Here is a 21,027-nt window from a genome sequence, read left to right as displayed (position 1 = left end):
GAAACAATCCGGGTTGGGAGAGGAGGACAGCACAAAAAAAAAAGGATTTGAAAAAAAGTTGTCTTGTGAGCAGTGAACCAAAGGTTCTTGTTCGGAGTATGCAAGCGACCAAAAGAAAACTTGTGTGATCTTAAGGGCATTTAAAGTTCTCATACGGTGAGCTTTTACCTATAGTAATGAATATATGTGATGTTAAGGCAACAGGGACTTGAAGGGGTCTTTTAAAAGTATTTTGTGCCAAAAGACATTTATGTTATCACTGTACATACTTGTTGACAAAAATAATTGTCACCATTTACAAATACTTTCAAAGATATTTTCTGAGTGGCACAATTATATATTTCAAAATAACCACTGAAGAAAAGTGTTTTTACAACTGTAGAAAATATGTACATGTGTGTAAATATATATTATGGAGCAAGTATGTGCCACATATCTTTTCAGGAACTGTGTTATGATCTGCTGGCTGTATCATTTTGTTTTTCTTACAAATCTTTTTTTATGCTAAGCACTGCAAAACAAAAACCCACTGAAGTCCTGAATCTAGATTTACATGCATTTTTACTATCCATACTATTCATAATTAACACTTTGATGGAAACGAATGAATACACTTTTTATGCGGTTACTGCACATTTTTGCTGATAAAAGGCAAATGCAGAATTGATGTGAAACTGGACACATTGCAAGCTTACAAATGACTGGTATAATTTCCTAATAATATGGATAAAGTCCGAATAAAATTATAGAATAAACGTGTCAGATTAATTTACAGATCAAACAAAACAATGTCTTGAGTGACTCAATGTAACACAATGTTAAATAGCAATGTGATTTGAGTGTTAAAGCATCTCCACTGTCAGAATAAGTTAGCCTTAAAATGATAGCACAGCTTAATATGTAAATACAGGCAGTAGGTTTTGGTCTTTTATTTTATGAGGTTTGCATCTTAAATAACATCATAACTTAACACATTAGTTTAGCTTAAATGTTTTTAATTACTTCTGATATTTTTGAAGTGGGAGACAACATGAAAGGTCGGCTTACTGCATCATCCTAATACTTAGTTTACATTATCAAACTGACTCCTACATTTTGAGCTGACACTCTTGATGTCGCTTGGCAATTAATTTTTCCATTAACAGTGAACTATTTGGCAAATTGGCAGCCAAGCAAACAGATCAAAGTGGCGGACACTACAAGACAACTTCAACAAACGAAAGAAGGGGAAAAAAAAGAGAGAGCGTCAAATGCTAATGATAGATTATAAATCATATTATCTCTCAGGCAGGACATCGTGGTTAATTAAAACAGGCAAGATGAAATCATATGCATATTTGCAAATGCAGCACATTTTTTTTATGATTATGCATTTACATAATATAATGGTCTTCTTCAAATTCTTTTCTAATTATTTTAGTGAGTCCCATTAGTCATTTGGGCTAATGCACGCTCTAGATTGAGATGATGCCTTAAGGGTGACACCCTGATTTTCCAAGGTTTCACTTTTTTTGAAGACCAGCATTAAACATGAATTTGTAATTTTCGAAAATGAATAATTGAAAAATGTGCGTCTACAAACAAGCTAAAAAAAGTTATGACGCATGGTTAGTCAGATTCAGCAACACTGAAAATACTTTTGGAAAAAATATGATTATACAATGCAGCGAAACACATGTACATACAGTCTTATAAGAGGCCGTTTGCTGTATTCCCGCCATACAGGACACAATGAAGTTAGCTTTCCCTTTCAGAGCCCCCAAGAGCTACGCATCCTTCCCTTCAGCCCTTTCTCCTTTTTTTCTGTTGGCTAAGGGCCCTCTTAGGCAGTGGCAGCGGGGGTGGCGGGCCGCCACGCGCTGAAAGCCCCCCAGCTCAGAGAGCAGCATGTCCCCCAGGCCATAGGCTTGCCTCCAGGGGCTCCGAGAGAAAAAGTGAAACCAATAGTTTATCCTCTAGCAGCAGGGCCTGCAGCACGCTCCAAGGGGGGCCATTGTAGCACATTACCAAGACAATGCTGCCATATGGGGAACAGAAGGAACTCCAACTTGCAGCCCACCAAAAGCAAGGCAAACAACCCAGCCTGATATGCAGAGAGTGGTCATTTTGGGTTAGCTGTTTTTAACATAACAACAGAATGAAACAGAGGAGTCATTTTGTTGCCATTAAGACTTATTATCTTGGGGGTTGGGGTGGGGGGGGGGTCACAAATTCATAGGCCTCAACAGTATAACTGGCGAATAGGTTAGGGGCCCAGACTGTGTAAATGACAATAGAGCTTTGGTTACATTGGGCTTTAAATCCTATCTTAAATCCTATCTAGAGAAGACACTTCTCTCCTTTTCATCCTCGGCGAAAATAAGCTTAAAAGGTACAAAGAAGAGGAAATGAATACATGTGATATTGTCTGATTTAATGGGACACTTTTCTTCAATTTGCAGCTTAGAATCACATGCCTTGTACAGTCTTGTCATGATATGGACGGTGTGAAGAAGAAACAGAGCAAATCATGAATGTGTTGCTAAGGCTAATAATGTAATCATTTTAAGCAGAATAAAAACAAAGATTGAATTTAGTTAAACAAGCCGATTTCATAACACAACCATGACTGTTAAGTAAATTATTACATTTTTTAATTTAGTACATTTTTAGCTAACTGTGATTTGTATATATGTACATTTCTGAAATACATAACTTGGACAGTTACCTTCTTATAACAGATCACTCTAACTTGTAATATGGACTTTTTGTAAAGCTGCTTTGAAATGATGTGTATTGTGAAAAGCGCAATACAAAAAAATGTGAATTGAATTATTATTATTATACTCAAAATATGTAATTAATAATATAATACTTATCAGACGAGTAAAATATCTCTGCTATTAAAAAAGTAAAGTCTAACTATAAATAAATAAAATGATTTAGCAAAACAACAACATAAGACAGATAATAATTAGATTACAAAAAATAAATGAAATAATTTATAATCATATCTGCATTTTACTATCAGAAAAATATAATTAACGATTTTGTTTATTTGAAAAAAAAGGTTTATCTATTACAGTTGGGCAGGAGGTTAAAAGGAGGTTCAGTCATTAGTTTCCAAGCTGTCAATAATTATTGGTCCATCTGTAAGACAAAAAAAGGACTCTTCTCATAATCTCCATCATGATGGTTTGAAAACACTATAGACTCCAGGAAAGAACTGTGGAATATATTGATCCCCAAGACAAATGCTCCTTAGAATGTTTACAGTCTAATTTGTTTTAATGATTTCCTTCCCTCCTAAGGATCATCCAGGGTCTAGAGTGCCAGACTAAGAATAAGTAAATAAAAGTAATCGGCAAGCAAATGACTAAATTACTTAAAATATTCTGAAATATGAATTAATTTTCCACAATGTTTGTCAAATTTTCTATGTAATACATCAAAGATATATAACAACACTTCATTTTGGCTACTGATCAGGCTTTCATTTAATTTCCAGACCAAACAAAAAAAATGTATTAAAGATTTGTGTTTCCTTTCAGGGGGGTGTGAATGGCCAACCGTAGAATTCTTGGTTTGACAATCAAATAACCTGTTTAACATCCCTCCTTCTAATGTACCAACATCTCCAGTTGACACACAGCTGAGGATTAGCCTGCGTCCATGTTCTTTTTACTAGCAATTCTTACTTTTTTTTATCATTGAAAGCAATGAGCCAATCTGCAATTTATGCCAGCCCGAGCACTATGAGTGTATTCAGAACCTGGTCTCACACAGCCAATCTCCTGCTAAGGAGCAGCGATAATGTAATAATGCCTCACTGATGTGCGGCCAGTAATGGAGCTGAACACCTCGCATTCATCTAACACTACCTGATCATTACTTGAACAGAATAATACATTACTCCTGCAAATAACTCAGAGTCTGCAACTCCATCTCCTAAATGCGCACTTCTTTATTGTGATGTGAGGGGAAAGCTTCTGTTTGTGTGTGTGTGCGCGTGTGTGTGGGTGGGTGTGCGTGTGTGTGTGTGTGTGTGTGTGTACTCACTATAGAAGACACAGACTGAAAGAGATATTATGCATTTAGTATTTATTTGCTGCTAAATGTATGATATCTCGTTGAAACTCTGTCTAAAAGCTAACTGCGCAAAGAGTTTTTTCTCATTATTATAATATGTATTTACAATAAACATCATAATAATAATTAGGAAGAAATGAAAAAACGTAATAGGCCAACCCTTTCAAAATAATTAGTACTGTCTAAATGACATATTACATAAAATGATTTCCCATTTTAATTTAGACTACTCATATAAGGGCGTAACTATTAATATAACATATAACAAATATAATATAATATACAGGAAAATAGAATATACTACACTATAAAATAATAGTTTTTAATCTGAAAAAAATTTAAGGCCAGAAGGTCACAATCTCCAACACCTGAAATACAAGATGGATTAGCCATTAACCGTATTTCCCACGTGACAGGCCAACTAACCTCAAAACAGAGACAAGCTACCGGCACAAGACTTCAGCTGACGAAACTAAAAAACAGAGAGGGTTTATTTAGTCTCTCTATTGCTCTGCATTTAACCCACATCATACAATATCGCAAAGTGCAAACAGTTTTTAATAACCAGAGGGTGTCAGGCTGCATCAGGAGGGCAGTCGACTGCTGCAGCATAACCAAATGTTACTGAGGAAAACAGCATGTCACAGTGCCGTTTGACATGGTGAAATGAGATTAGATGGAATTCATTTCTAAGTGGAGAAAATTACAGGCCTACTCGTGCTCCCTGCACTCTGGCCCACCCCTCCTCGCCCCACAACAGAAGCAGTCAGGCATGAAAGCTGACATGCTCGTGGAATGACCTGACCGCTACTGCCACAACCGTTACTACAGGAGTACACTGTATTGTTTTAAGCTCTGGGAGATGTGGCGGAGGATTGCATGAATGCACTGTTCAGGTATGAATGGGCTAAAAATTGCAATATATTATTATTTAAATATTCAAATATTATCATACATGGCATTTTCAATTATGTTCTATTGCAACTGTTTGACTGGAGCACCATGAATGTGCATTCAGAAAAAAAAAGATCATGTCACAATATATCGCTATACAAAAATGCAACAATATTTATTGTGGATAGCGACAATGTGTTTGTGTATAGTTCACCCAAAATGAACGTTTAGACAGATTTAATTTAGCATCAGATATGGTAAACCCAGAAGGTCACACTTTTGAGCTTCCATGTTTATTGATTAAGTTGATAAGTAAAAAAATAAAGTTCAGGATTTAATAAAATACAATATCTAAAACTTGTTAAATTAATGTAGTCAGGGAAGGGATAGAGTCCAGAAATATGTGTGTAACATAATTCTGTATTTTTAGCTAAGCAGAATTATGAATATTGCTATTATGGTGTCACCATTGCCCTGTGCATGGAGGAAAAGAAACAAGTCCAAGCATATTCAGTATTGTTTATTATATGTCTTAGTCATAATAAAAAATAAAATAAAAATTTAACTCTATTTTGGATTAAAAATATTGTGAGAGAATCATATTGTGAGATCAGCATTGTGTATCAAACTGAATCAATAGTGACATGAGTGTATTGTTACACCCCTACAAAATATGCAATTTAAGTCCAGTACATTTTGTTAATTCAAAATTTTTTGGGGGCTATGCCCGATATTTTAAATCTCCCAAGGAGACCTTGACCTGCTTGGAATTTAAATTCACGTCTCAGTAATGCTCAAGCATTAAAATGACACCTTATGAAAGGGCCCCCGATCTTTCCTGAGCTAAGAAAAAAAGAAGTGTCAGTCTCCCACAGGGAGGGGTCTGCTTGAAGGTGAGAAGGTTAGCAAGTCTTCTTGGCCACACAGATCTTGGCCTTGGAGAGGCTGCCATAATGAATGCTAATTATATAGCCATCTGTGAGGTGGGCTGTGTTATGTAGACACCTGTTCATTAAGACGACAGAAGATTTTGGAAAAACTTTCTCCTTTTCTTCTTTCCAAAAGAGATTAAGAGAGAATGATGACTGTCGTAAGCTATTGTGTACTTAAATGGATTAAAAAAAATCAATCTTTCCGGCTATAAAAAATACTACATCCAAAAGCAGACAAAACGTCTGCTTTTGCAACTAGAATAAACATAGCACAACAAGTCTGACTGATGTCCTCATTTAAACGATTCATCCTAAAACAGAACTTGCCTGGACAGCAGGTGATTGATTTTTTTCTGTAATACCTTTACAAGTTTTGGGCCTCATTGGGCTAACCACATTAGGTGGAGGAGTTGAAGAGGAAGCCAATAAAATCCTCATGGATGTTTGCGCACTAGGATTGGAGTCTGTCAATTGACTGCCCCTAAGAGGTGATTTGCCATTACTGAGCCATAGGAAACAAATGAGACCATTTCCTCTGCCAGCATCCCATCTGAGCTGTCAATACACACTCACACATGGCAAGAAGCTGAGAGAAAACCTTTCCATCCCAGTCATAGGTGGACTACAGTCGCTTTTCTTCAAAAGAGCAAGAGAATAAACGCTTAAAAGAACTGATTCATTTTCATGTTATAATTTTCTTTCCAACCAGTATTTCTCTGGATTTCACATAATCGGGCTCTGTTTTTATTTAAATCCTTTTTTTCAGTGTACAAATGTTGAATAAAAAAAATGCAGAGAAAAATCTATGCATGTGGCATTTGCATGTTTGCTAAAAAAATAAATAATATGTTTAAAATTTAATTTAGATTTTCATTTTTTTTAAATCATATAAAACATAACCTTTATATTTCAAAAAGTTAATTCCTTCTTAAGCTGATATTCCTGGCCAAACATATCCTTTACTTATTGGGATAAGGTAGGCGGTATTAAGCTGTTAAATCTCTAAATCAGTATGATATGCACAGCTAAAGTGATAACATCATCTTTAAAACTAAAGTTGTACAAATCTGGTTCATATCATCGTTAAAAACATCTCAAATACAGACAGCTCCAACTGGATAGTATGTGTCAAACTAGATGAACTGGAGGCATGAAAAACAAGCATTTAGCTTTAAATTCAGTTGATTTTTAGATGCGTTTATCTGTTTTAATGCCTTCGTCTCAGATTTAAGAGGCTGAAGATGCCTAAATGTCACATAATTCAAGATGTTAGCTTATGACTGCTCAGTTTCAAATTACCCCAGCATGTGATTCAAAACAGAAAACATGCTAAAGCAGCCCAATTACAGCACTGATTTATTGATTTTACAGAGTGAGATGAGGTTAAGTTGATGACAGGCTCTTTGACATATCATTGCCGCACTTCAAATTAAGTACTAAAGGACTATATTTCACAGCGATCACGTGTGTGACGATTCCCAATAAGTTTTAAAAGGATTTGGAAAACAGCAAATCGACTTAACTCTGACTAAATAACTGCCTCACAAAATACATCACCCGACCTGGTTATGCTGATATGTTGAATTAAATTTCACCAACATGCAAATATCTGACCTTTACAATAATAATGCAATGCAAAGAGAGCAACAAATACAACTGGGAAAAAAAGGCCATTCTGCCATACAACCCCACAACAGATTACAAAAATAGGTTATAACGTCTGCCACCACATGCAAAAAAAAAAAAAAAAAAGCCTCTGAATCTAACATATGCTCAGGTGAATTGAGTCCTCAGGCTCCAATCTGCCTTTTCCAGATCTCAAAGACAAATTGAAGGGGCCATCTCTCTCATTAAAAAGTCTAAATAACCACCATATGCATTGCTATTATTAGAGGGGTAACAGAACACTTCCCATTTCCAAAGTTAAATTATCAAGTATAACCTTAATTGGTGAGAAGCGTTGTTTAGTGGATAGCATCAAGAGGACACCGAGAAGATAATTCAACAGATGGCTTAGTCTTATGACTTGTGTTAACACCTTCGATGTTTAATGAAGTGATAATTGCTTTTCTAATATATAATGGGACTACCAGAATACCAGCAGTAATGCAAACAGATTAACGCACTGAAGACAGATAAACACACATGGTATTCAATGTCACTGTTAAGTAGCATGAAAAACAAAACAAGGTGGGGGACACAAAGAGCGGTCACACTGAGAAGCACATAAACAATAAGGCTGAAGTTTCTATTCACTTCCAGCGGCATTCTGGCCTCAAATGCTCGGGAGATTAGACCGAGCACAAGATGACATGAGAGGAGGGGGGAAAAAGAGAGCGAGGGGACTCCTTTATCCTTGTCTGCTAACATCTCAAAGGATTGGGGAAGACATGTTGGACCTCCCCGAGTTCATTCAACTCTAAAAGCTGCCGAATTAAGGTTTCTGAGTTAAAGAGGAAGATATAAGTTTAGCATGTTAATAGTATGTTTACTTTGAGGGCCTGCCTCAATAACCATTACATTTATCAGGTCTATTCCTGATATACTTCAGTACAACAAAAATCACAATCCCATATAAAAACCTAAACAAATGACCTGGAATTATAAAATGTATCCATATTCAACTAAATACATTGTCGACACATTATACATAGAATGTAGTATTGTGGAGAATAATCTACGTACTAGTTATGTTTATGTCCTCAAATATTTTCAGATTAATGGAATTGCTATAAGCAATATAACTAGGTAGATGAACTACAACACAACTAATAAACTAATAAATAACTGTAAATTGATAGATTTTTTATATTAAATTGTTTCCTTACCTCTAGCATTAGGAAACAGCATTTGCCTTTGAACGCCATTTGAGGAAAAAGAAAAGTCCATTGTTAACAGTCCAGCTCATTCCAACAGATACTGAAAATGCAGATAACATTGAAAGGTAAACAAAAGGCACATCCCAAAAGTCATCAACCCAATTTTCTGACTTCACTGGTTACATTTACAATATTTTTAAATTGATACTTTATTATTCTCAACAACAAAATGCTACAACTATAAGTCAGCCATCTTGGTGCTGCATGTGTTGAAAATAACTGACAAATTATCATTATTAAATAAATAGATAAGAACATCTATTAGTTGTAAGAGTACAGAATAGTTTGTACAGATAGTTGTACAAAATCTTTAAAACAGTAGATAAAGAAGTGAAATATAAGGATTCACAGTTCTCAGAGCATTATATATTTAAATTCAGCTACCACAATAAAAAACTTTAAATTTCTTTAAGAAAATGGTCAATATAAAACAAAATTATTTTAAATAGGCTATTGATAATCCTTAATATAGGCATTCATGTTAAATTGAATGAGACTAAACTGTAATCCTCCACAGAACTCTGTAGCCTACAATCATCCACATTTTAATTTTAAAATGTATAATAAGACAGGCATAATATAAATGTACCATTAACATTATTATATAGTAAACTCTAAATAAAGTTAACTAGTTATTTACAGTATATTTAACAGAGAGATCCTATTGTAAAATATACCTCTGTAAAATAGTGATATTTCTATCATTGTCTTTTCTTACGCCAGTAATGCCACCTGTGCAAACTGCGGTTTATTAAATTAAGTGCTTTTTAAGGTCAATATACTTTCCTAATAGCTTGTCACTTTTTATCACCATGGGTTTAGCTGTACCTTGATCCCCCCCCATTCAGTAATTGTGCTCAACTCTGTCAGAGCTAATAGGCTCACCCTGTAATGTTTTTCAAATTTCAGCGTAGACCGAGCAAGTAATGCTTTGCATGCTTAAAATCCATTTCCATAAGTAAGTGCAATTTCCGTACAGTTTGTTGCTGTTTAATGAAGTGAAATCTTGTTTGTATTCATCCCCATTTCACAAGAAAAGCCACTGGAGCATAAGTGTCAGAATTAAAACAAATTAAAATTAAAGCTCCCGCTATCTTCAGCCGAACACAACTCCACCATTCAACTGAAACACGGAGCCTTTGCATTAAATGCATTAAGAAAATTTAAAGACCTGCTTTCCACTATTTAAATGCAACCAGTACTTTTATTATTATTCTATTATCGGAACTATTTAAGCAGCTTTAATGATAGAACATGCAAATGGTGTGGAGTAGAGAAAATGGCTAACATTTATTTATCCTGGCTGTTCCCATGTCTTGTTGGTGCCATTAGAACAGCTCGCTGCATCCCATTCGCTCCCATTATCTCAGCTATCAGCGAAGCCCAACCAGATTCAAGCAGGGCCATAAATACTTCCCCTGGACCACATACGGCTTCCACATCATCTCCCAGGCACAGCTTAATGACAGGGAAAAAACACAATGGGTTTTTGCTCTCTTTTCCACCCTTCCTTCTCGTGCATTTCATATCGATGGCACAAAACGTGTACAGAGGCAGAAACAAAGTTACATGTAGTTAAAAAGGTACATTAAACCATCATTTCCAAATTCTCTGACATGATTGATGGACGTAATCATGGTGCCCTAATGCACAATTCAGGCATCTATGTTTTACAACACCAGGGTAACAGACCAGAAGGTACATAGGGAATGAAACGGCACTGGAGGAAAAAGAGAGAGAGAGAGAAGGTGGTGGGGGGGGGGGGGGGGGGGGGGGTCTGCTGGCATCAACAAAGCCGAGGTGGACATACAGGACGCTTTAAATGGTGAATCTAGGAGTGTGGATTTCTTCATTATAGTTAATGAATCCAGGAAAATGATATTTGATGTGTTAAATGTGTGCTAGACAATTAGACATCACAATGAGCCTCATTAAAGCTCACTGGAAGATGGCATTACAAAAGCACTCAGGTATGGCTCCCAAATGGAGGTCAAATAAACGGTCAATGAAAGGGCAATGTTTAAGAGATCATTAATGGGACAGGTCACAGAGAAAGAAAAAAAATTCTTGTTGCTTGCCAGTGTTGGGAAGTAACCAAATGTAGCGACACTACTAACCTAACAACAATTTCAGTATTGTGAACATAATTCGGCTGTTTTTAAGAAGTTAACCAGGTACATTTTACAAAAGAGTGATCTCTACTCTTTTTACTGGGACACAAGCCCCTGTAAAATATTACTGATAAATTCTTGTCTATTGGTGGAAATCAGGCTACTTGATTATTATTTTCCTTAATATGTCAGCAATCAATCTTGTTGTCTATCAGCTGTTTAGAATCTAGTAATTCAGGAATGAATAAATCACATCAAATAGATGGGTTCGCAAAAAGGTATGAAATAGTCTGTGATTCAGTTCGATTAGAGATCACTCTTGCAATGAATCATTTATTTATATGAACTTGGATTGCAAGACAGAAAACAAAAATAGCAAAACGAGCACATGTCTTCTATCGTTCGTATGTCAACGATGAAGCAGCTCTTTATTACAAACGCAGCTTGTGAACGAGCAACACGTTCTGCCTAGGCTACTGCAGGTAAAGACTCAATGTATCCAAAAGAGTAGTGTTTATGTACTGTGGTTTATGTAAATGAACAATTAAAAATGATTCGCCAATTCGACTCCCTTTTATACTCAATGTACCATATTTTCGACTCAGTAATGCAAATTATTGTTTGTTGAATTTAGATCAAGTTGGATGCCGTCAATCTACGAGCTACCCTTATGAAAATAAAATATATTTCCATATGAATGACCAATATGGTTTAACAGTATATTTGAAAATATAGCCTACAGAATAATGTAGGCATATTCAATTAATATAGCCTATCACAATATAGGCCTATTGAATAATACATAAGGAATTGCCACGTTTCATATATCGTAAAATATTTGACAATATATTTACTAATAGGGCCTATATCATAATTGATTTATATTCAGTAATACACTTCATAATATATAGATGTATGTAATCAGATATGGTACTGCATGTGTAATAGATTGCAGATATATTTACTCCTGAAGCATATACACACAATGTAATATATTTCTTATATTTGATAATTATTCACATTATAAATATTTCATATTTTCAAAGCTAGTTAATAAAGCACAAGCAATTATTCACATTATAAATATTTCATATTTTCAAAGCTAGTTAATAAAAGCACAAGCACACCTGCATGTATTTAAGTAAAGTATTTAACCAAGTGCACGGCCATTATTTTAAAATAGTAAATATAGTCTTAATGGTGTTCGGCCAATCGTCAATCGCCAAAGGCTCTCTTCAGCACAATGGGAACCCCAAAAGCTCAGACATACCATAAACCCTTTTAAATTCCAAAATAATAGAACATTAAACACTAACAGATCTCCCCATATATTAATATTGAGCAAAACACATTAAATAACACTTAATTTGAACATGCTCTCATTTAAGCAAAGCATGTTGGGAACTATAAATCTGTTGTAATTCATTCTGTGAATGTTTTAATATGTGTGTGTACATATTCACATTTATATGGGAACATATATGTGCAATATATGTACACAATAAAGGATAAAACTTTGTGAATATTACATGTAATGCCGTTTTTGTCTTCATTTATAAATATTTTATATGTATTAATATATACCCATACATGGTCAATGCATATAGCACTTGCATATTCCCACAGTATATTCCCATATATTTTTGTTCCGTAAGGGTACATTCAAAATAGCTTTTTATTGTTTTTATAACTGCAGGAGCACAGTTGATTCATTTACAAATTGTATAATTGGATGTTTTTTTATTTATAAAAGATATTACTCCCATAATAACTTCAAGCTGCTTTTTGTTTTTAGCTTGTAGCCTAATGGCTGTATAGTTTAACTACTTCATTTTATGATAAGTTTGTAGCTTGGCAAGCTACGGTTTCTAAGCAGCTTCCCCAACAATTGTGTTTACTAAGTTCACTAAGAAAAACATTTCTTTGCTATTAATGGATTATGTGAAATCTGTCCAGGAGCTTTAGCAAATACTTAAGCTCTGTAATTACAGGATTTGGGGAATTGGCTAAGATAGATATCATACAAACACTGGAGACACTTTCGATATATAGGGGTGAAGAAGTAGGGAAGGAGACGTGCATCTTGACCTTTTTGAGGATTATTTGGCCCCTTGTGCACCACAGGGGAAAATACACAGTAAACACACTGAGGTCGTAGTCCTGCATTAATTTACCTCCCGTGGCGGGCAACACTCGTAGGTATGCTCAAAAACATCAAACAACACAAAACAATCATTGGTGCATCTCATTCGAAGCTTTCCATCAATCCACATTTGTTTTGCCGGCTGATGCACATTATCCTAACACGGGAAAATCATGCACTATGACTCCCGTGTGTCTGAGTGTCACAGGTCTAAAAGATTCTCAAAGACAAGTCTGAGCTTGTCACTCAAGCAGCGCTGTGGCACAATGTCATGTGTTTGTTTGGGTAATGCTTGAGAGGCGTATCTAACGCCACCCTCTAAAATGCGCTCAGGTGTTGAGGACTGTACACATTAAGGCCATGAGCCTTCCTCTTCCTCGACCCAAAGACCCTGACACAGAGGACAAAGTGTGTGCCTCATTTCCTGCTCCTAATCAATGTTTACACCCATTGGCGTGGCGACAAGCACGTAGGGGTGCATATAAATCACCAGCTGACGGCGCTGTGCAAAGCATCAAGAGATCTGGCGCTTCTCTTTTCCTCTCTCTCGCCCCTTTTTACTGCTTATCTGTTTCAGTGGTGACTCTCTCTCTCTCTCTCTAATGGGTGCAGTGGAATTACAGCTAATTACGGATGTAAATGGACCCGAAGAGTGACAAAGAGCCTGCTTGTAATTCCACTCTAAATTGTCTCTTACCTCAGCAGAAAATTTATCACAGGAGACAATGTCAACTTTTACAGGGAAGGGCTATTTGCATTTGCGCATTCATTAGCGGGGCATGATCACAGGGCTGGCAGTAATGGCAGGAGAAATGCTGCCCACCCGCTCCCCACCAAGGTACCTGATAGGGGATAATCTGATAAGTTCCCCCTCAACAGTCTGCCCCCGACTCAAAGGGAGCAGGAGGATATTATGGGATGGGCGGAGAGGGATCTGACACAAATGCCTGATGTTCTGACAGCCTCTGAAAGCCAAAGCGAAGCACTGTGTAATCACATTCCATTTTACATGGCAAAAGACCAGTGAGCACAGCGCCACACAAACAGACGTCGAAAGGCTGAGCACAGTCATACCCGGATCTGAGATCCACGCGGAAAAAAGACGCTCCCTACCGCGTTTCTAGACGGAGCACACGGTGACTGGTGCGACAGGGAACCTTGTTGTGATTTATGTTGCTTTAGATATGACTGCTACTTACGCAGTAGCAAGACATCGATCTGACAAAGCAAAGCAAACAATAAAGAGGGAAGGAAGATGATGTGCTTAGTGAAGTGAAGAAATGGAAAGTGTACCTATAAGAGCTAATTATCTGCACACATAATTCTTCAGGTTAAGACAGGGGGCTTGAATGCAGGCCAGCAGGCTTGGGTTCTGGGAGATGACTGTGTCAAAGGGCAGGAATGAAAGGGGGGAACTGTGGAGACCCCGGCCAAACAGACAAAAATGCATTACGGCAAAAAGATACATACATACAACTCCACAAACTGTCATCTAAATCACAATATATACAAGGCTCTCAAATGTTTTTGCGAACCTATGAGGAGATGTGCACCAGCTTATTGTTTTCCAAAGTGACTTTCCTTGCATTCAAGTTATACATTTTAGTAGTTCATGCATTCCCTATGACCAAACCCATTACCTTGGCATTGCTAGCATCATGCCAATTGATTGGAAGACAGGTGCGGATTACAGTTACAAAGTTTAATCGTAGGAGGTTTCAATAAGTTAACCTTAATCCCAAATAAACAATCAGTAATAAATTAAAAGAGGCTTTAAAATAAGAGAGCTGGCAATAATAAAAGCTGCCACAGGAACCTACAACTTTTACAGCGCTCTATAACAATCATTGAGTGGGTTCACAACCCACAGTATGAATACAGATAGCCCATTACAACCCAACCTCCAAAGGCAGTGGAAAAAAAACACATTATTCGCTATGATTATATCCTATCTTTTGGATTCACTCCTTGCTATAACTGTTTGAAGGTTTTAATTAGATGTACACTCTGGGCGGTTAGCATTGTGCCGTTAATAACAGCATATAAAAGCAACAGAAGACAACCGCTGACACTTTTAATAGTTGGAGAAACAAGATACAATATGCCAGTGGAGCCAGGAACAGCTCTATACTTCATGAGAGCAAGAATACATCAAAAGCACAGAAATTTGCACAACATAAAGGAGGTACAAGGTCAATGGAAGATTACTAGATTCTGTCAGGATGTTCCATAACAGGTGATACACATAATGATATCACCTTACAACCATGAAAGACTGACTTACATTCTTAAACAAACTTCAGCATAATTCTGGTACCATTATTTTTAAATGAATGCTCTAAATCAATTGAATTACAGTATAACTGTTTGAGTGGATGAGGGGGAAGATGTTAGCTTGCTTATTACATGGAATGTTTGCTATTTGTTTGTTCACTATTTTTTTTGCACTTGTATGATTTATGTAACTCGTGAATTCATACATTCTGAGAACACTGAATGCCCACATTAACAAGGACTTGCATTCTGGGAAAAGATCCAGTAGAACATTGGCAGCAAGTTTACCAGGACATGTCCTGGCACTACAGTGGAGTGCTAAACAGTGTTTATTTTCTCTACTCACAATTGCACCATGATTTCTACGTTAAAATGTGAAAATGCTCATAGTATATATGACACATTTTAAAATACTTTTTAGTCATTTTAATATTTTAAATACTACTATTTATTCAATGTAAATTGTAAAATATGTCCATTCACTACCATGCAAAAGATTTTTTAATGCGTTTCAAAGAAGTATCTTATGCTCACCAAGGCTGCATTTATTTGATCAAAATGCAGTAAATACAGTGGTATTGTGAAATATTATTACAATTTAAAATAACTGCTTAAAATGTAATGTGATGTACTGTGATGGCAAAGCTGAACTTTCAGTCTTCAGTGTCACATGATCCTTCAGAAATCATTCTAATATGCTTATTTGATTCTCAGCAAGTATTATTTTTATTATAAATGTTAAAAACAGTTGTGGTGCTTAATATTTTTGTGGAAAACGTGATACAATGTTTTAAGGATTCTTCAGAAAGTTCATATGAACAGCATTTATTTTAATTTTAATTAATGCATCCTTTTTAAATAAATGTATTCACTTCTAAAAAATATATATATTTCTGACCCAAAACTTTTGTCTATACACACAAATTATATATATAACATATATAATTATATATTAACACATATATTCATAAATAATCTATTTCACAATGTACATTATAAAATAAAAATCCATGCAAATGCTGATTAAATGCTTATATATATTTAGCTTACATAAGCATTTATATATAAATGTATTTGATATGCTTTTATATTTTAAGATGTCAATATAACCACAATACAGATATACAGAATGAATGTTGGAAAACAGACACCTAAAGACAACTAATTGTGCTATTGTATGTTTCCCAGTACTGCATCAGGGAGGTTGCATTGGGGCTGATCTGCTCTAGTTAGTCATTAGACAGAAGCAGAGCATTCCACTTCCTCAGCCTTTTGGCAGACATGCAACTGTGCACTTGCTGGCGTTCTGACTCTGCCGCATCTGAAGCTTGGGCTCACACAGCTGTACAAACAGCGCACAGCTCCGAGCGGCCATCTTGACTAAAGCGTTTATGGGATGCCAGCAGTCGTAATTACGCTTTGATTTGTAGATGCTCGTTCTGCGCCTTTATCTACCCGTGTCAAGAGTCACTGATAGAGGGGAAGTAGTTTGCCCGGCCCACTCCGTCGGAATTCAAAGTGCTCACTAATTTCAAAGGGCGATTCATCTCCCTCCTCTTTGCATTAATTCATGGGTGCCGCTCGTCGCTGTGCTACAAGAGATGGGTCCGGGTTGGGCGACCGGGACCCCTGCTCTCCGAGCACATGCGGTAATCTCAGGTCTCCTCTGCCTTTCGGTGACCCCGGCTGCACCGGCAAGTGTCTAGGGCCACTCTCCCCTCACACTTTCATCAGAATCCTATTTCCTCCCCTGTAAGGCAACCCGGGCTGAAACACTACCTCTCATACTACTGATTTTCAGTGCACATGATGGATGAGTCCCACTCCGACTCCCTCAGCCTGTCTATCAGACTCCCGCGATTAAAACGTACAAATGGCCGGTGCCCCCCTTTCCCAGTCACCTCCACTGCCCCTTCATCCCCTTCCCGCATCACACTCTCTCTCCTCTCCCGCTCTAAAGCCCCAAACACCGCTATTCATCTTGCTGAAAAAAACATCATTTATTTTGTACTTCCCTGATAATTTACTTTTTTCTTTCTTTTCCTTTCTACAGGAATTCTCCATTTCCCTATAAAATGAAAATTCATCTAGAATTACATCTTATGTCATCATTATGTTTATTAAGCGTGGATGATGTATATGAACAGCGCTGGCTTGCCGCTGAGTGCTTAATGATGCATAAGATTAAGCCGAGGCTCTCAGCTGTGCTGTGACTCCCCTCTGGTTCCCATGCTGCAGTAGCATGCTGGGAGAACAAGCTCCAAACGGCCATCAGGTGAATGGAAATAGCACTTTGTGTGCGTGTGTGTGTGTGTGTGTGCATGTGTGCGCCCATCTATCCTGAATTTTTCTCTTTCTTTTTGCATTTGAGCACATGACAGAAAGAATAAAAGAACAAAACAGGAAATAATTCGTATTTGGAAATCTCGAACTCGCAGTTTGTCCAGTTGCGTTACATAAAACAATGTTGTCTCGGTTCCACTTTGTCTCCGTGTCCCTCTATGTCTAAACCACCCACATAAGAGAGAAGCTCTTTTCTGTCTCCCCATATCTGGCTCTCGCTCTGTCTTTTTCCGGTCTCTTCATCTTTCTTCTCTCCGTTGCCAGACTAGCGTGCTCCGGCATTCTCTGACAAAAACATTATCCTTCTGCTGCTAAACAATCCAATAAAGCTCTCTACGGGACAGAACTTAACCTCTTGTCTCGTCTGCTGATGCTTTTCCAACCACGTGACGCCTGCTACAGTAAATTCAAATCATTAGTCTTCTCACCCCCATCAAAAAAAGGGAAAAAACTTCTATTAGTAATGGAGACCTCGTAAGAGACCTTCCTCTGAGAGGACTGCCTTCCCAATTCCCAGTGGAAAAATCCAGCGCAAAAAACTAATTCTACTTTTAATAATCTGTCATGAGGACCAGAGGCAGTCATAAATTATGTGGGGAGCATGTGCGAGAGCGAGCCACAAGAGGGAAATCGGAGGAGGGAGGAAAAAAAAAAAATCAAAGCCCAAGTTTGACAAAGTTTGCTGAAGATAAATAATAACTTACAAACAGGATTAGTTGTAAAGTCACAGGCGAGCGCACAGCCGAGCGCTTCCCATCAGCCCATGCAGAATGAAGAATTTACAGCTACACCTGTCATTAGCTCCCCCCCATCTCATTCCTCTTTTCCAATGCAGCCCCCCTTTTTCATATTCATTATCCCTCTGCGTTCTTTTCCTCACGTTCTGTCTTTTATCATTAACCCTTTGTGAGAAGCCCATGATAAAGGTCCTGAGGATGTGTTCGAGAGTCTTGTGGGAGGACAGGGAGAACACACTGAGAAAACGGCCAGGGTAAATAAAGACGAGAAACGTGGCAGACGTTCGCGGAGTTAATCGCTAGCTGAATGAGTTTGCGGGGGTCTTAACGACTTCCTCCAGTCACCCAGACGCTTGGGCCGATTCATCAATGGGATATCAATGGGAATCATCCACGGGGGATACTTCCGTGATGACTGTGTGCGTATGTCGCCGCGTGTTGGGGATAGACGGGCTAGCGGCTGCAGGCTGTGCTCTTTGTCCCTGTGTCAATATCTCGGCAAACTATCGACATGCATCATAATCCTGCCTCTCGATCAAGCGCAGACTAAAGAACAATCTCCATTAGATGACGGCGCCGGGGTTGGGTGATAAATGCCTCCTGACTGTGGGGAAGGAACTGCGTAAAATAAAGAGGCATGTTCCTACATGTCTTGTCAAAATTGTATTGATTTAATCATCTACAGAACCACACATTCTTGGCTACTGTAGCGTGCAGTAACCTGGGCGCAGTTTGCAGTCGCCGGGCACACAGCGCTCTCCCTCATTGGCTTTGCAGGTGATGAAATACACAAGGAACGGATCTCTAATTTTTTTCCCCTCCGATGTTGGCCCAACAAAAACACTGGCAATCCCATTTCATTTCTATTTAGAGGCTGAGGAAGTCTATATATAACACTCAAGCCTAAGCACATCGCTGGTGACACATCCAGCGGATGGGGGTGGGGGGGGGGGGGTGGATAAATAGCTCTAGTTCTTCATCGCGGAGACAAAGCCGGTGTATTCCCTTGGTCGGAGAGAGGCGGCCAGAGGTCTGCCCTGCTTATTTAACAGCAGGTGTTTGGAAAAACGCTCACCTTGGGAAACAACTAGATGCTCTTCTCCCTCAGCTCCCAAGTAAACAATCAATCTGAGGGGTCTGGAAGTCGTGTCCCTCCGTGGGACAAAGTCATTGAAGCAGGAACTTCTTAGTCAGTCGAATTATCGCGCTGTGATCATCCCCCACAAGAGTCAGACTGCTAGAACTTGCTCTGTTGGAGAACACAAGCAAAAATATGTTCTTGATCAGTGCTAAAATACCCAACATTCGAATCATATTGTAGGTTATCTTGTCTTAACTATATAAATATGCACAAGACATCTTAAATTACAACAACAAAAACAATGAAGCTGTTGTAAAATGAGATCCTAATTTTTCTTTGCGCTCAGAGTAGATGAGACTATGCATTCGGAAAGATAATCTTATTCACAGCGTCAGCTAAAAATCCTCTATAAAAGTTTTTATGAAACAGTTCACTACTCCTAATATAAAAAATAAAAAAAAACAGGTAAAATGACCTAGATGGAAATGAGATTACTGATTCCTACTGAAACACATGGCTCAGAAAGTCAAGTCCTCAATTTTCATCCTTTCTTCAATTCCAACAAAGGAACTCAATCATATTGGGACAGTAATACAAGCCAAGGACAGCTCACTCATTCTCAATCCTGTCCTGGTTAGAGGAACGCTTGCAGAGCACTAAAACACTGTGTCTTCAATTCAAATGGGAGAAGGCAGAGGCCAGCTAGATTCACCATGATGTCTGTGGTCTGATAGATCACCTTCCTCAGTAAGGACAAAGAGAATGAAGATGACTGTGCTGCCAGCCACAATACAGATGAGACCAACACCTCTGAGTAAGTGGAACACTCACTGTCTGACTGTCCATTTGTTAAAGCTCAGACAACAAAGACAGAGCGGCTAGAACATTGCTTACATGGTGACACAATCATTGGCGACAAAAAAACTGCGCTTAGATTCTGTTACAAATTTAAGAGAGAAATATTTTTAGTTGTGGCAGATTCTTATTTGTCTCTTTCATAGCACAGGAGACTTAACAGTTAAGTAAGGCATCAGCTTCGTCTCAGATGTTTTTCTAGAAGAAAAAAATAAAATACTACCAATTCTTGATGTACACCATATCTAATAATGAATGTGGATAGCATAGCTCAGACGATTCAGCTTTGGAAGAATTAGATTCTAATGCTATTGAAATATCAGACTTTAATTTGAAGACTCTGTGTTTGAGCAGAAAGGACGTTGTTGAGATCTCTTCTGCAAAACATGTGAGAATATTTCTGGGCTTTCTTATATAGAAATATAATACACAAAAGTGTACATTTGCTATCCATGCAGTAGCCTATAGTATACATTAGTGGCCTAAAGTGATGTCTGGACTGGAGGGGATATTTGTTTTTAATCCCCCTACAAGTTCTATCAAAATATGAGGAAAATATTTAGTTTTTAATATAAGGGAAGAAAAAAGGTGTTTATCAGACAAAATTAATACAACATAATCAGGTTCATCAGTTAAATATTTCATTAGTTCTCTCGTGTTGTCTCTAATGTGTTGCTCATAACGTCTGCACAATTTGGCATATTTAATTG

General features: G+C 37.6%; 1 protein-coding gene across 1 annotated transcript in view; it reads right to left on the bottom strand.

The window, feature by feature from the left end:
* The window catches only part of cdhr1a (cadherin-related family member 1a), a 105,243-nt gene extending 85,687 nt beyond the window's left edge, over positions 1–19,556 (bottom strand). Inside the window, exons 1-2 of the mRNA XM_077236837.1 lie at positions 19,457–19,556; positions 8,723–8,813 (exon numbers count right to left, since the gene is read on the bottom strand). Of these exons, the coding sequence (XP_077092952.1) occupies positions 8,723–8,783 (61 nt within the window). The 5' untranslated portion in view covers positions 8,784–8,813; positions 19,457–19,556. The remainder of the gene's footprint in view (positions 1–8,722; positions 8,814–19,456) is intronic.
* Positions 19,557–21,027: the final 1,471 nt, after the last annotated feature.

Source organism: Siphateles boraxobius, unplaced genomic scaffold (assembly GCF_051911475.1).
Source record: "Siphateles boraxobius isolate OS27281-9 unplaced genomic scaffold, OSU_SipBor_1 20, whole genome shotgun sequence".
Classification (NCBI taxonomy): domain Eukaryota; kingdom Metazoa; phylum Chordata; class Actinopteri; order Cypriniformes; family Leuciscidae; genus Siphateles; species Siphateles boraxobius.
This window is presented reverse-complemented; position numbering and strand designations above follow the sequence as displayed.